General features: G+C 49.1%; 5 protein-coding genes across 5 annotated transcripts; 1 reads left to right on the forward strand and 4 right to left on the reverse strand.

Moving 5' to 3' along the window:
* Positions 1–2638: 2638 nt before the first annotated feature.
* Positions 2639–4707, reverse strand: Pdw03_8727 (RAD52 DNA repair protein RADC; the record flags this gene model as incomplete). The annotated part of the gene is made up of 6 exons (XM_066102048.1): positions 2639–3654; positions 3704–3887; positions 3943–4122; positions 4187–4273; positions 4327–4627; positions 4700–4707. The coding sequence occupies 6 exons, from the start codon at positions 4705–4707 to the stop codon at positions 2639–2641; spliced, it is 1776 nt and encodes a 591-aa protein (XP_065957131.1).
* Positions 4708–5010: 303 nt separating this feature from the next.
* On the reverse strand, positions 5011–6070 carry Pdw03_8728 (Ubiquitin-associated/translation elongation factor EF1B, N-terminal, eukaryote; the record flags this gene model as incomplete). The annotated part of the gene is made up of 3 exons (XM_014682444.1): positions 5011–5517; positions 5586–5929; positions 5989–6070. 3 exons carry the CDS (start codon positions 6068–6070, stop codon positions 5011–5013), a joined length of 933 nt encoding a protein of 310 aa, XP_014537930.1.
* A 1147-nt stretch (positions 6071–7217) lies between these two features.
* Pdw03_8729 (Integral ER membrane protein Scs2, putative) lies at positions 7218–8401 on the forward strand (the record flags this gene model as incomplete). The annotated part of the gene is made up of 7 exons (XM_014682445.1): positions 7218–7257; positions 7323–7393; positions 7465–7487; positions 7552–7610; positions 7665–7780; positions 7838–7921; positions 7973–8401. 7 exons carry the CDS (start codon positions 7218–7220, stop codon positions 8399–8401), a joined length of 822 nt encoding a protein of 273 aa, XP_014537931.1.
* A 662-nt stretch (positions 8402–9063) lies between these two features.
* Pdw03_8730 (Sphingolipid desaturase, putative) lies at positions 9064–10591 on the reverse strand (the record flags this gene model as incomplete). Its single annotated transcript, XM_014682446.1, has 3 exons — positions 9064–9879; positions 9957–10235; positions 10403–10591. 3 exons carry the CDS (start codon positions 10589–10591, stop codon positions 9064–9066), a joined length of 1284 nt encoding a protein of 427 aa, XP_014537932.1.
* Positions 10592–10831: 240 nt separating this feature from the next.
* On the reverse strand, positions 10832–12524 carry Pdw03_8731 (Winged helix-turn-helix transcription repressor DNA-binding; the record flags this gene model as incomplete). Its single annotated transcript, XM_014682447.1, has 7 exons — positions 10832–10888; positions 10948–11034; positions 11089–11250; positions 11304–11567; positions 11618–12219; positions 12324–12431; positions 12485–12524. The coding sequence occupies 7 exons, from the start codon at positions 12522–12524 to the stop codon at positions 10832–10834; spliced, it is 1320 nt and encodes a 439-aa protein (XP_014537933.1).
* Positions 12525–13166: the final 642 nt, after the last annotated feature.

The following is a 13166-nucleotide window of genomic DNA, read 5'->3' on the forward strand; positions in this document are numbered from 1 at the left end:
AAAAGTCCAAGAATTACCTCGAGCATCGTGCGCAAACCCTTTTGGTCCATATCCTTGGACTACAGTCTGGACAGTCTACTCCACGATTTCCAGCCCCGTCAACTCCTTCAGTATCCCGTATCACACTCCAAAGGGTTTTTAAGACTAATCTCTGTCGAGATTAACGCTAACTACTCCGTGAATTAGCACTCCTCAGCCTCACAATCCAAGCCTGCTCTCCTCTCCAAACAACAGGGCGCCGCGTCTTCTTTAGCGAATCACTCACCACAGCTGTTGTCCACTGCAGATTCGGCATCACCCCTTCACCAAAAGCATAAAAGATGCATCCGACTCGGTCTAGACAGGGGCTCCTAACTACCCGACCGGGTCAGCGGGACTTTTGTATTCAACTGTAATAGGTGGAAAAATTCCTCGAATATGTTGTGTCATTGGGAGAATTGGTTGAGTTTTGAAAGCCGGAGGGTGCAGGTAGAGAATACAACAAGAACCGTCAAGTCCCATCAAATAACTACACATGTATCTAACCCTAACTCTCAACTCGGAGACAGCACTATGATCTCATTACTAGCATCGAGGTCCCTCTCTTTTGTGTATCGCATATCAATTAACTCTGTGGGCCCAAAATAAACATGCCCAGAGTTTTTCTTGTTCGGAAAATGATAGCAGTCACAGAAGTTTTTTTTTTTGTAATTACCAGGCTCGCGTCTAATTCAGATTAAATTCAGTTAGAATGACTCGGGAGTTGTAAACAAGGGCACTCACCTTTGAACCCATATGATTTACACCTATAGGGCTGCCATACACTCCGGCCATAGGATCTTTCGGAGAGTGACCTTTTTTTCCTGGAGAGGTCAGGAAGACGCATCAAGGTATACTCGAGCCTCTTACTTGTGTAGCTATCAACTCGGCAGTTAGTCAGCGTCCTCGACGGGTTCTTTTTAGAGATACTAGAGATCTACGATGAATGTAGATGTAACTGGAAATCTCTTGATGCGTTTAGAGAGAGAGAAACTATCTACATGCTATGACTGAGACTAAGTACTGGGAGCAAACAGTGGTGGTCACGCGACCTTCCAACAGTTCTCTAGTATAAAACTTCCAAGACCAGAGCAAAGAAGACAAGAGCAAGACCCGCAACAACAGTACATGCTGCTAGAGTCAAGGTCTAGCAAATACCGATTAACGAAGCCTTGTCTGCTGCCCATTTTGGACAGTGCAGAATCATAGCATCCTTCAAACATCATGAAAGCAAGAAGCTGAAGAACACATACCGATCAACTTGTGGCCTCGGCGCTTCATTATCATGGGGCCTATATCCAATTCTGATAGTGTGCATATGGCGATAGTGAAGAATCTAAAGATCCTGTAGTAGCTTGAGCTTGGAGACCGAATTGAGGATCCCCGTTCCCGATGTTAATAGATCGTACTTTTGTTGCTTGATCAGATTTGACTTGATTCATTCTTTTAAAGAAATTGCGTTTTCTAGTTTCTATCAATTCATCCATTCAAGTCGGGAGAAGCCCCAAGAAAGGCGCCTGACAAGAAAAAACTCACAGTTTTCTGTCAAAAAATGCCACAGCCGATCAAGTCCCGAAATAAATGACTACTATTGTACAGGGCAATCAATGCTCGGAGTATGCTTTATAACGTCAGTTAGATATAATTCACACCGAACATGAGCCTATTAGCCCTATGTGGACTCATATCTAGTTGCTGCCCAAACACCCCGCTCCAAGGACACGTGGGCCGGGGATAATATACTTACTACGCAAGCAAGGAAGAAGATAAGGACTCGACGACACAAAAAAAGCAAAAGGACCAATAAGACCAAATCACGCCGCACCCTCCAAAAATTCCACCGTCGTGCAAGCACTGATCTTATGCACGAACCCGCTCGCCTCGAACCAGTTGGCAGCTTTCCACTTGGCAACCCACTAATGTTAGCGTACCGACAACACAGCGCTATCCAGTGCCATGGGCCTGCCATGCACATGGGGAACACCTGGGTGTTTCCTCAGGATTGATGGCTTTGGTGCCAGGTCAAGAGTTTTTTTTTTTTTTTTTGGCGATTTGTCCTGGATTCGCCCTGAACTCTCACACTAGCTCTCGCTCTCGAAGCAGGACGGCAGAACGTATAGGAGGTCCGGATAGATGTACCGGTGGCATGGCATCAAGCTTAGGAGGATCGACATTTCCAATCCCTGTTCGTACTTTTGTATCGAACGTGATGTCGAACTTTGGTTGCGGGAGCTAGTTGAGTTATTGATGTTTCATTCTTAATGTGATTGATATGTCTGGAACACAAGCCCAGATCTAAAACTGCCGTTGCGTTTCTGAAGTCTAGAATGCTCTAGACTCGTTTTAGGATAACAAAAATAAAACATGCCGATGTGAAAGAATGTATCAAGATTCAGGTAACCCGTACGTTTTCCCCCGCTAGGATCCTGAGGAATCGCATTGGCTTGAAGGACTCCGGAACGCCTGCCATACTTCCCCGCCGTGATAACTGCATCTTGACGCTGTGGGCCAGAGTTGAAGACTTAAAAGAAATTTCGATGAGATAAGAACGCTTATGGTTGGAAATTGTGCGGCCATGCACCCTTCGCCAGGGCACAAAAGACCGATCAGATCGTGTTCATTACTGGGTTGGTGGGCGAGACCCAGAGGAGTCAACATCCGAAACCCGCGGCCGTTTTGGGTCGTTTGGACCGAGTGCCGGGACCCCTGGATATGCGCCAGGTGTAGCATCGGCATTGGTAACGTCCACTAATGGAGGCCGTTTTCCGTTGAGATTCTGCTGCGGTGGCACACTCCCTCGATTCATCGCGGCTGGGTTGGAAACGCTCCTTTGGTCAATGTTGGGCCGGGTCAATGGTCGATACGATGAGACAGAAGGGCCTCTGCTGACCGGACTGCTTATTCCGCCGCCAGGAGCACCGACTCTGCGCTGCAGATCCATTGCGGGGTTGACAAAATCGCGCGTGTTGTTGTTGATGATGGGTGGTGCTGGAGAGGCGCTGGAAAGCATCGGTCTAGCAATAGGAATGCTTTTGGTATGGTCTACACCAGCCGTCTTGCGGATGGAGGGACTCTCTGCGTGTGGATCGAATTGAGGTGCTCCCGGCGGGACGGAGTTTGGGTTTTCACGGAGGATATCCACTGCTCGAGCGGAATAGAACCCCGTCGACGGTGTGCCTTGTGGTGGGTTCATGTCCTGATTTCCCTGAAAGCCCCCGGGGGCGGCCTCCCTTTTCACCGGAGGCTGGGGAATGTTGTTGTGTGGGGCATTCTGAACAACCGGTTGCTGCGGCGGGACTGGTTGTCTGGGGTTTGAGAGACTTTGAGCGAGACCCTGAGCGGGCATTTGTCGACCTTGTACCGCAGCTGCAGATTGGATAGCTGATGGGTTCTGTCGCGCATTGAGGGGATTAGGTCGTCCTGCTTGGCCCGCGCCGTTCCATCGCTCGGGTTTTGATGGTGTTACGACAGCGGGGTTAAATCCTGCTCGAATAGGCGGCCCTCGTTGAGGCGCTGGGCCGTTTGTAGGTACAGTGCGCTGCTGTTCTTGACTAGTCTCTGTATCTATTACAATCTCGTCGGGATTGCCTAAATCGGTTTCAGCTACTCCAAAATCGGCTTCATCAAAGAGGTCGCCTAGAGAATATTAGCCAAAGTTTAAGTCTGCGTTTTTTTTATCACGTACTGCCAAACTCCCCATCCCCCTCGAAAGAAGTGTTGTTCCCTATATTATTTTCTCTCGCTTGGTGAACAGGACGAGGAAGGGGCAGATCATCCTCTTCAAGTGCACATTTCGATGTAGGAAGCTGTTTCTTAGCAGGCGGCGCAAAGTCAGGGTGACGGTGAAGATCTTCAACGTCCCATCTTCCCTAATCCGATAGTCAGCATCGCAAATGGCATATCGGAAGATACCGGGGACCTCACAGGCGCTGCCTTGACTTTGGTCACCTTGGCCACATAATCCTTGTCATAGATACAGTTTCCCAGCACGTTACCAAAGTTCCTCAACGCACGTTTCAAAGCATCTGTTGTGCCTTCTTTTTTGGCCTTCTCAAACGCTGCAGCCTTGCCCTTGCAGTTCTCGATATGCCCGTAGCCAATATCCTATGAATGTTGGAGTTAACAGAACAACCCACCAAAAGTTTATATGTCGGAGAGACCTCTTTACCTCATGAAAAGTTCCATCCCTCAATGTGACCCTCATGATGACTGAAAGTCCCAGGCTGATCTTGCCTGTGTTTTGATTCTCCTCAACCTGATAAGCGTTAGTCAGCCCCTAAGTAGTTGACAGCCGTATGCTCAACGCACAAAATCTATCTGAATCGTCTGGATCGAGCTGGACCAGCCATTGAATCCAAACACCTCATTGGCAAGGTTGATGCATTTGTCCGCGGAGAGATAGTGCACTTTCTGCCCCGCAGCACCAGGTCGCGCAGAGATGTATTCGGGTCCCAATTTCTTGTCAAGACGGGCTTGTAATGTTGCAATTTCTTGTGCAGTGTATTCGCTGATGCGGCGTTGGGGTTCCTCGAATGGGTTTGCTGTGGCGGCTCCCGTAGCGTTCGGCATCATTATAGATCCCGCACCACCGCGATGTTGATCACCAACGCTGAGATTATCACTATCAGTGCTCGGTTCCATGAGATGTAACATTTTCCGGGTCCTGGGTGTTGGATCTCACGCTGGCATGTTTGGTTGTGATATAATGTTGAGTTCGATATCAAGGGTGTAATGACGGCGTGTCCAGCGCGTTGTCAGGCACCAAGACGCGGCTCATCGCGAGATCACATGACGATAACGTGATAAGATAAAAATTAGAGCGTCATAAATTAAGTCGATGCAAGTAAACAAAACACATACTAAGGATTGTTGGAGATTAATAGGGATATGCTTCAAATGTAGAAGCGATTTAATTGTTTCGGGGGTTCATCTCATTTCTCATTCTTTGTAAAAGCTATTTGTCCTTTTGGATGAAGGATAGTTTGGCATCAATCATTGTATGACAAGACTGGCACTAGGAACAAGTCCTAGTTCCTTCAAAGTCTCTCCGAAGAACTCATTGTTAAACACCTTCCGGGGAAAATTCTGCACGAAGCTTTGCGCCTCGATTCCATCTTGTTCCCTCAAAGCGGCGGCAACCTCAAACAACGTGGTGTCAACAGGCAGTGTCTTCAGGATGTTGCCCTTGGATGACTGGAATCGCAACCGAGTTTCCGTATAGGCGGAGGCAGGTTTAGACGTAGCGGGGCCAGAGGAAGTGGGTACTGGGGCGGCAGCGGGCTGGGGAGGAGGAGCCAGTCCGGCACGCTCAGCTCGTTGCTTCTCTGCTTTCAATCGACGCTCCTCCTTGTCGGCCTCGATCTTTGCCTTGATGCGTTTCTTAGCATCGATTTCATCCTGCTTCTCCTTCTTCTTCATGACTGCCTCCTTCAACAGTTGCTTCCGCTCAAGATCCTCCTTTGCGTCTTGGCTTTCCTTGGTGCTCTTCCTTCGGATTTCCTGGTGAGAAAAGTCAGCGAAAAACCTCTAGTCGCTAAGTTGACGGGGCCAAGACCACGAATACGCACCTCGTTCTTCTTCTTATCAATCTTGTCCTGTTCTGAAAGCACAGCGCGCTTCGCCGCAAGTTTCTCCCGTAGCTCTGCCAGTCTCTGCTTCTTCTGCTCCTCGGTCAACGGGGCAATTTCCTCCGTGGACTCGGCAAAATCAACATGTCCTGACTTTGATGCATGAAATTCGGCTTGTGACTGGCCTCGGAACTTCTTGTCACACTCGTTGCATACTAAGCTGCGTGGTTGTTCGCCTGGTAGAAGTGCAGAGGCCTCTTCGTCTTGTGCCTCTTTCGCTTGTGTCTGTATCTCTTCCAATGACTTGTCTTGGTTGTCCTCGAGCCACTGCAGTGCACCTTGCACTATTCAGCCAGTCAGAGACACCCTCTCGTGGAAATCAGGGGGAAAGGCAGAAGCTTACAGCCATCATTCTTCTTCACTGCGAGCTGGGCGCGCTCTTTATCGAAGCCCATCTCAATGAGCTGGTCCAGGTCCGATGCCATGATGACTGCTGGGTAGTGAAGTAATCGATTATAGGAAGCACTCACGGAATGGGTGCAATTTTTCAAGATTGAACCAGATGGGTGGTTTAGAAGTGAGTTTTGTCGCGAAAACAGAGTGGGTGACGTATCAGAAAGGCGGCGAGCGATAAGGCCCACTTGCTTTCCCCAGGTTTCTATGGTATCAAATTCCTACAACTGGCGTGTCTGAGGGATATCCCTACATTTACACATCAGTGAGAGAGTTATCTTGTCAATTGAACCTCTTAATATTTTTTTTTGACTTATGCTAACTATGCATACATCCCCCCACTTACTCATTTGGGTAGCTGTGTGGCGTGGCTTACAGAGCCGAATAAGCACGCAACTTGAAGACGGTGGATGCAAAGATGAGTAAATTATCAAAGGAAACTTAGACTTTTCAAGTACTATTCACAATGCAATAGCAGCATGTAAGTATTCTTGTTTTGGGCTGCTAGCATTGTATAGTTCACTTCAAGATGTGTGTGCTATGGGGTACCGGCATTGTAGATGTGTACAATTCAAGAATATAGGATACCATCCTTGGCAAGCTAAATGACTTCAATCGAGATGCTAAACTAAAAATCTGCACAACTTGAATGGGGCCGAGGGATATGGTCACGCACCTCATTGCCACAGTTCCACACATTTGAATTATGAAAATGAAGCATCTATGGCTCATGCGCAATTAATAGACCACGAAACACTTCGTCTGTACAATATAAAAGAGGTGGCCCCACCGCAAGTATCACATGCAGGTCCAAGGAAGATGTTCAACTGAGGACACGAGGGTGCGATAACATGCCGGTGAATGACACCAAGACATTCAAATAATATATCTGCAGTTTGATAGCCCAAGGTCGCAGTGAAATAACCAAAAATGAAGGCAAATGGTCCAGTTACGATGTGGAGCTTATCAACGGTGACATCACCTGACCGCTTGATGAGTCAGCTGATTTCCCCAAAGTGCCCAGGTGGACAGTAATCAAACTGCTTGAGGCATCACATCGGCTTAGACCTGATAACCCTCTCACGTCTTTATTTCCAGATCGGAACCCAATCGCGTGCATCTGTCCTCCTATCATCTTTGTTCCCTTCCCCCACCTCTTTCACTTTGACCACGTACATTATGACTATCCAAATTGAGCCCTCCGAGTTGGGCTTCAAGCGTGAGTGCCATATCCCGATCCTGTATCAGACCTGCCTAGATTAGCAGCTCATCTCTTGAAAATAGGACCCTTCAACCATGAAGTGTGCCAGGTACTTCGCTTGAGTAACCCGAACGAGGAATCCGTGGTCTTCAAGGTATGTGGGACATACCCCCTCGGCCATTGTCGCGGGACAAGCAATACTAACTTATGCCCTCGGCGCACTAGGTCAAAACTACCGCTCCTAAGCAGTATGTCCCAACGATTCTCCGTGCAACACCTATACCCAAGATCTGTAATCTGACCATACTCTAGCTATTGTGTACGACCCAACTCTGGCCACATTGAGCCGGGCAAGACGGTCGAAGTCCAAGGTTGGTTAATTAGTGAGTGTGTCAAGATTACGGCGGGCTAAACTCTATCACTAGTGTTGCTTCAGGCTATGAAGGAGGACCCTGCTGCAGATGCCAAGTGCAAGGACAAGTTCCTGGTCCAGGCCGTCCCAGTCTCCCGCAGTTTGGAGGATGCCAGCGTTGCCCAGATTGTATGTTCACAAGGCGGAATCGCGAACATAAGATCAGTAACTAACATTTGCATCTAGTTCGACCAAACTGCCAAGGCCGACGTAGTTGAGCGCAAGATTCGAGTTGTCTTCCTGCCAACAGATGCCACTTCCAACGACTCGGTATACAACTCAACAATCATATCTCCACACACATGGTCTAACTCTCATCAGGTCCATCATGAGGAACTTCCAGCGCACCCTTCTCCTGGCGGCGCAAACTTCCAGACCCCGGCTCCGAAGAAGATCGACTCCGATGAAACCTCCCCAATCCCTGCTCCCGATTTCTCCGAGAAGCCCCAGTCTCCGCAGCAAGAGCCCGCACCCGCCATTTCAAACGCCAAATCCTCTATTGCTAATGCTCTTCCGTCAAGCGAAGAACTCAAGTCCCAGCTGTCTGAAGCCAACGTACAGATCCAGCGACTGAAGGACCGACTCGCGGAACAAGGACTGCGGCAGCGGAAGACTGGCGGAGAGACTGCCGGCACGGCTGTGCCTGCCGCCATGCAGCAGTCACATGTGCCAGCAGCTAGTGGAGTCTCGATCCAGAACGTAGCATGCCTCTGCTTGCTCAGCTTCTTGATCGCATACTTCTTCTTCTAGGCTCGTCTTCTGTTTGTCGCTTTCTCACGGTCCATCAGGTTCCATTGTGCCTTCTCTCCGCGTGCCCAATGCCTCCGGTCTAACGTCGCTGACGCCTCTTCCAAATTCCCATCTGTTTTTGCCTCTTGAAGAGCATGCTGTTTTCTATCTGTTCTAGCATCAGCCTTTTCTGCGTTTGCTTTGAATTTTTTGCCCAGTATCAATACTCTCTCTACTTTCTTGTTGTTTCTCTGGACTTGCAAACTCCCCTTGAGGCCGGACTTCTGTCCGTCTCATCCTCTTTGTCTTCCCTTTTCTTTTGTTTTTTTACCCTTCCTGTCTTGTCTAATATCATTTCCGATGAACGGACTCGGCCTCTCGACTCGTTTCCCTTTGTTTCATAAACCATTCTCGAGCTTGGGATAATTTATCTGATTACTACTAGAGCAAAGTCCATGTCGTATATAATTGGGGACCTTATCTCCCTCCTTCAGTCAATGAGCTGATTGCAGTCATTCGGTTCTGTCTTTGCGCCTTAGCCGGGTTTGCGCACGCAGGCACCGGAGATAACAGCCCAATTTTGTTGCAATCAATTTTATCTGATAAGTCCAAGAACTCCACTCAATAATTTGTGTAACTGAACTGCTGAGATTCAACTCCAGACGTCAAGGCAGAGTAAAGATTTAACATTGAATCTCACTCTCCTTCCATCCATCACCCTCCTCGCCCGCCGGACCCGCCGACGCAGCCGAGATTCCCTCACCCCCACGCCCATTCCACTGCTTAGATGCAGCAGAATCACCACCGCGCTTCGTCCCACCACCAACAATCCGTCCACCCTGTTCGCGCTTCACACGACACCACATACCAACATCCTTATCCAGGATGAAAGTATAGATAACCCAAACCCAGCTCCGGTGGCAAGGCAGCGGCTCATAGAACTCCCTCGCAATCTCATGCAGCTTATGCAGCTTAGTCCAGGGGATGGCAGGGAAATCATGGTGCTCGTTATGCAAGCCGACATTGTAAGTCAGAAGATTGAGCGGGCCGTAGTATGAGTATGTCTCCGGGGGAGGCAGAGAGTCAAGCGGGTGTGGGGCTTTGGCCTTCTCGTTCTTCTTCAGCTCCGTCAGGGACTCTGTACCGCCGCTCTTCACGTTCGAGAAGAAATAGTGCTCTGCGATGAAGTGGCCTGCGCAGGGGTGCAGGGACCCCGCGAGGAATGAGCTCAGTATGAAGTATAGCACTGGCTGAATGCTGCCGCATAGTTTGCATAGGATGTAATCGAAGCTTATTTGGACGCTGAGGTTCAGGAGGTGGATGTAGGTGAAGGGCGGGCTGTAGATGAACATCGGGCGCACGGCGTAGAAGAGGATTTGGAAGGTGCAGAAAAATGTTTTGCCTAGGAGGGAGTTTAGGAAGAAGGCTTCCACTGCCGTGGGGAGGTCGGTATCGAGGCCTGTTACGCCGAGGGATTTGTGGTGGGTCAGGTGGTAGGGCTGTTGGTGTGATTTCGTTAGTTGGTGGTTCCTCTTAGGGTCCTGCTTGTTTCTGTCATGAGGAACACTTTACATACTCTGAATGCTGCGCTGTATGGCAGTCCGATAGGGAGGTTTGCGAAGATGGCGAGCAATCGGTTGGCCAAAGCGGACCGGAACGCCAGGTTGTGTGATATTTCATGAATGGCGAGGAATAGGTTCTGGTTGCAAGTCGCACCGATCACGTACGCCGTAGCCAGGAACCGCCAATCGAGCATTGAGGTGTTGCGAAGGAGGTAGGCACAGGTGAGTTGGAGGGACACGACGCCGAGGACAACCCATTTGGTAAGAGGCTCGGGACCACATAGTTTGGTGACCTATAGACACAAAATATCATGAATCAGCATTGCAATTGCATTTGTTGAGGTCGTTTGTCGCCTAGGAAAGTGGGCAGGTGGAAATCGGAACTTCGCAAAGCTCACACATGGGAGTCTCAGCTGGACCCTCATGCCACCACGAGGGCTTGACAGGCAGAGTCACATACCTCCGGATGGGCCTTAATAATTGCCTGTCGTCTTGAGCGATGTGGCTCTTCAGCGTATGTCCAAAAGAAATGGTCCTCGACCAAAGCTTTCGGTGGCTGGATTCTGGCGGACTCTGGCTGTGTTATATCGGATGCCTTGGCTGCCGACACTCGGAGGTGCGGCGAACTTGTTTCAACAACTGCAGACATGATGGAAATTGGTATGTGTCGAAGATGAGGCCATGAGAGGCAGAAGCCGATTTAAAAAGTCGGAAGACGGTTGTTCCACGTGGGGCGACACGGCATGCTTGATGGCTTGAGGCTTGGCAAGATCGGCGCTTTGATGTCAGGTTTTGGTTGACTGTCCAATCTACTACAACATAAGGGCATTACTGATAGGAGATGTCTCTGCAAGATGCTTTTAATGTTTACGTGTGTCTATGGAATACATCAGTAGTCGTCGCCACGACTAATAACCTCCTTCACATTCGGGCGCAACACAATTGTCTAAAAAAAACCAGTCAGCAAACGCACCAAGTGGAGAAAATCCCAAAATGGAAACCTACATGTTCATATTGGGCAGTGTATGAGCCCTTGATATCGCAAAGAGGAGGATAATCCTGCACAATTCCAGCAGAAACCAAGTTGTTCAACTACTTTCGTCAGTTTCAATGTCTCTCATATGGACTTCTATCATTTTTACTTACGCCCAAGAGGTACTTGTCCTGACCCAGGCGGTCAATGTACCGGCGACAGAAGGGAAGAGTGCCAAAGTTCTTGTTAATCAGATTCAACAGGTTCTTGGCGGAGGAAAGACGCAGAGGAACGTTGGGAGCGTCAGAGGCGAGAGCGTAGTGCGAAGTTTCCATCTGGGATCATGTTAGCTTTTGTTGTCGGCCCAGCAGTTACAGTATAAACTTACTTCTTCTCGCACGTAACCTTTACCAGTACTACCGAAAGTCTCAATAGCGAATACTTCACCCTCTTCCATCTTGGTCTGATCGCTGCTCTTGACAATAGGCACACTCTTGCCGCCGTGGATGACGTGCTGGTCAATGTTGTGACCGTTCAAGTTGCGGATGCACTTGACGGGGTGCATCGTGCCATTGAGCTCAACTTCGTAGCTCTCCATCGCTTCTTGAATGGCGGCACCGATATCACTCATACGGACGTCAATTCCCGCTTCCTGGGAAGCCGTTAGCTCTGCTTGAAACGAAGAAGTGTAGGAAATTTTACCCGGATACCGGTGTTGGTGGCGTCTTTGACAGCAGCGAGAAGAGGATCGTATACTGGGTCAAAAGTCATGGTGAAAGCACTGTCCACAATGCGACCGTTTAGGTGCGCACCGAAGTCGACCTTCATCACGTCTCCCTCCTTTAGGACCATCTTGTTGCCCGCGTTCGGGGTATAATGCGCAGCGCAGTGGTTGATGCTTAAACCACAAGGGAATCCCATGCCACCCTTGATGTTATCACCTTCCTCCAGACCTGAGTGGCCTGTCAGAGCGCGCACTGAATCCTCGATACCCTCCGCGATCTCGGTCAAAGTCTGGCCGGGCTTGATGTTCTTCTGCGCATACTGGCGGACTTGACGGTGAACCTCGGCACCTTGGCGGTACTCTTGCAGGAAGTCATTATTCATGCGATCGAGGTATCGTTTCTCTTCGTTAGTGGTGCGGTAAGCATTGTCGTTTAGGTATTCGACGATCTCGCCCTCCGGATATTGGCCGTTGGGGAAGAGGTTAGACACGGGGACGCGCGGTGGCTCGCTCTGAACCTTAGCACCGCCCTTCTTCTTGCCCTTCTTCTTGGACTTCTTCTTCTTCTTCTTTTTATCGGCTAGAGTTCACCCCGCTGTTAGTTCAATCCGGCCGGCTTCTGCGGGGTGGGGGTGGGGTGGGGTTCTGGAGGCGCAGTCACGGAAATAAGCCTCAAAAACCTACCTCCAGCAGCTCCAGCCTCTGCGGCACCCTCGCCGTCTTGGGCGTCGTCCGAGTCCTCCTCCGCTTCAGCGGGAACCAAATCTGCCGTGGGGGCGGCTTGGACGTTCACTGGTATTCGATCAGTCAGGGGAAAGCAAACGGAAAAAAATGGGTAATCTTACGGTCCAATTGATCCAACTTTTCCGTAGTCTGAGCTGCCATGTTGAATGTGGCAATTAAACAAGTGGTACGTTCAAAGGCAAAAGAGGGGAATGTCGGATGCTGGGGAAAGAGTTTTGCTGATAAGATAAGGCGATTTCTTAGATTTTCTTGGCAGCGAAATGCAGCGAAATGTGACCTATTGCAGACACTACGAGTTGTATCTCATGGGAACCCTGAAGCTCATGTACAAGTCATTTTGATTCAACTTCTCCTATTCGCATTTTCTACTATTATATAAGACAGCAATGTTCCAATATCTACCATTCACGTTGTCTGCCATCGTATACCGCTAACCGGAAAGAAACCTTTGGCCATGCAGAAGATCCTGTGGCATCATTATTGGCCCATGGCTTAACTATGTTCCAGAGAATAAGTAAATTGAGTACCTAGGTATGTATAAGTTAGTATCTGAAATTCTGCTTGAATGTTCTCTACTTCTATATGTGCTAAGTGTGCTACCTAAACACACAGAGAATTCAACCAAGACTTCAAGACCACTTCCAAACGCCGCCAATAAAGGTGATTCGTTAACAGGAGCTTCATAACGGGCAGGTCGTCTGATTTTGCCTCTCGGAGTCACGAACGGTCATCTTTTTATAAATAAGCACCGGCTTTTTTTAAAAAAAAAAAACTTGAGCAATT

Source organism: Penicillium digitatum, chromosome 3 (assembly GCF_016767815.1).
Source record: "Penicillium digitatum chromosome 3, complete sequence".
Classification (NCBI taxonomy): Eukaryota; Fungi; Ascomycota; class Eurotiomycetes; order Eurotiales; family Aspergillaceae; genus Penicillium; species Penicillium digitatum.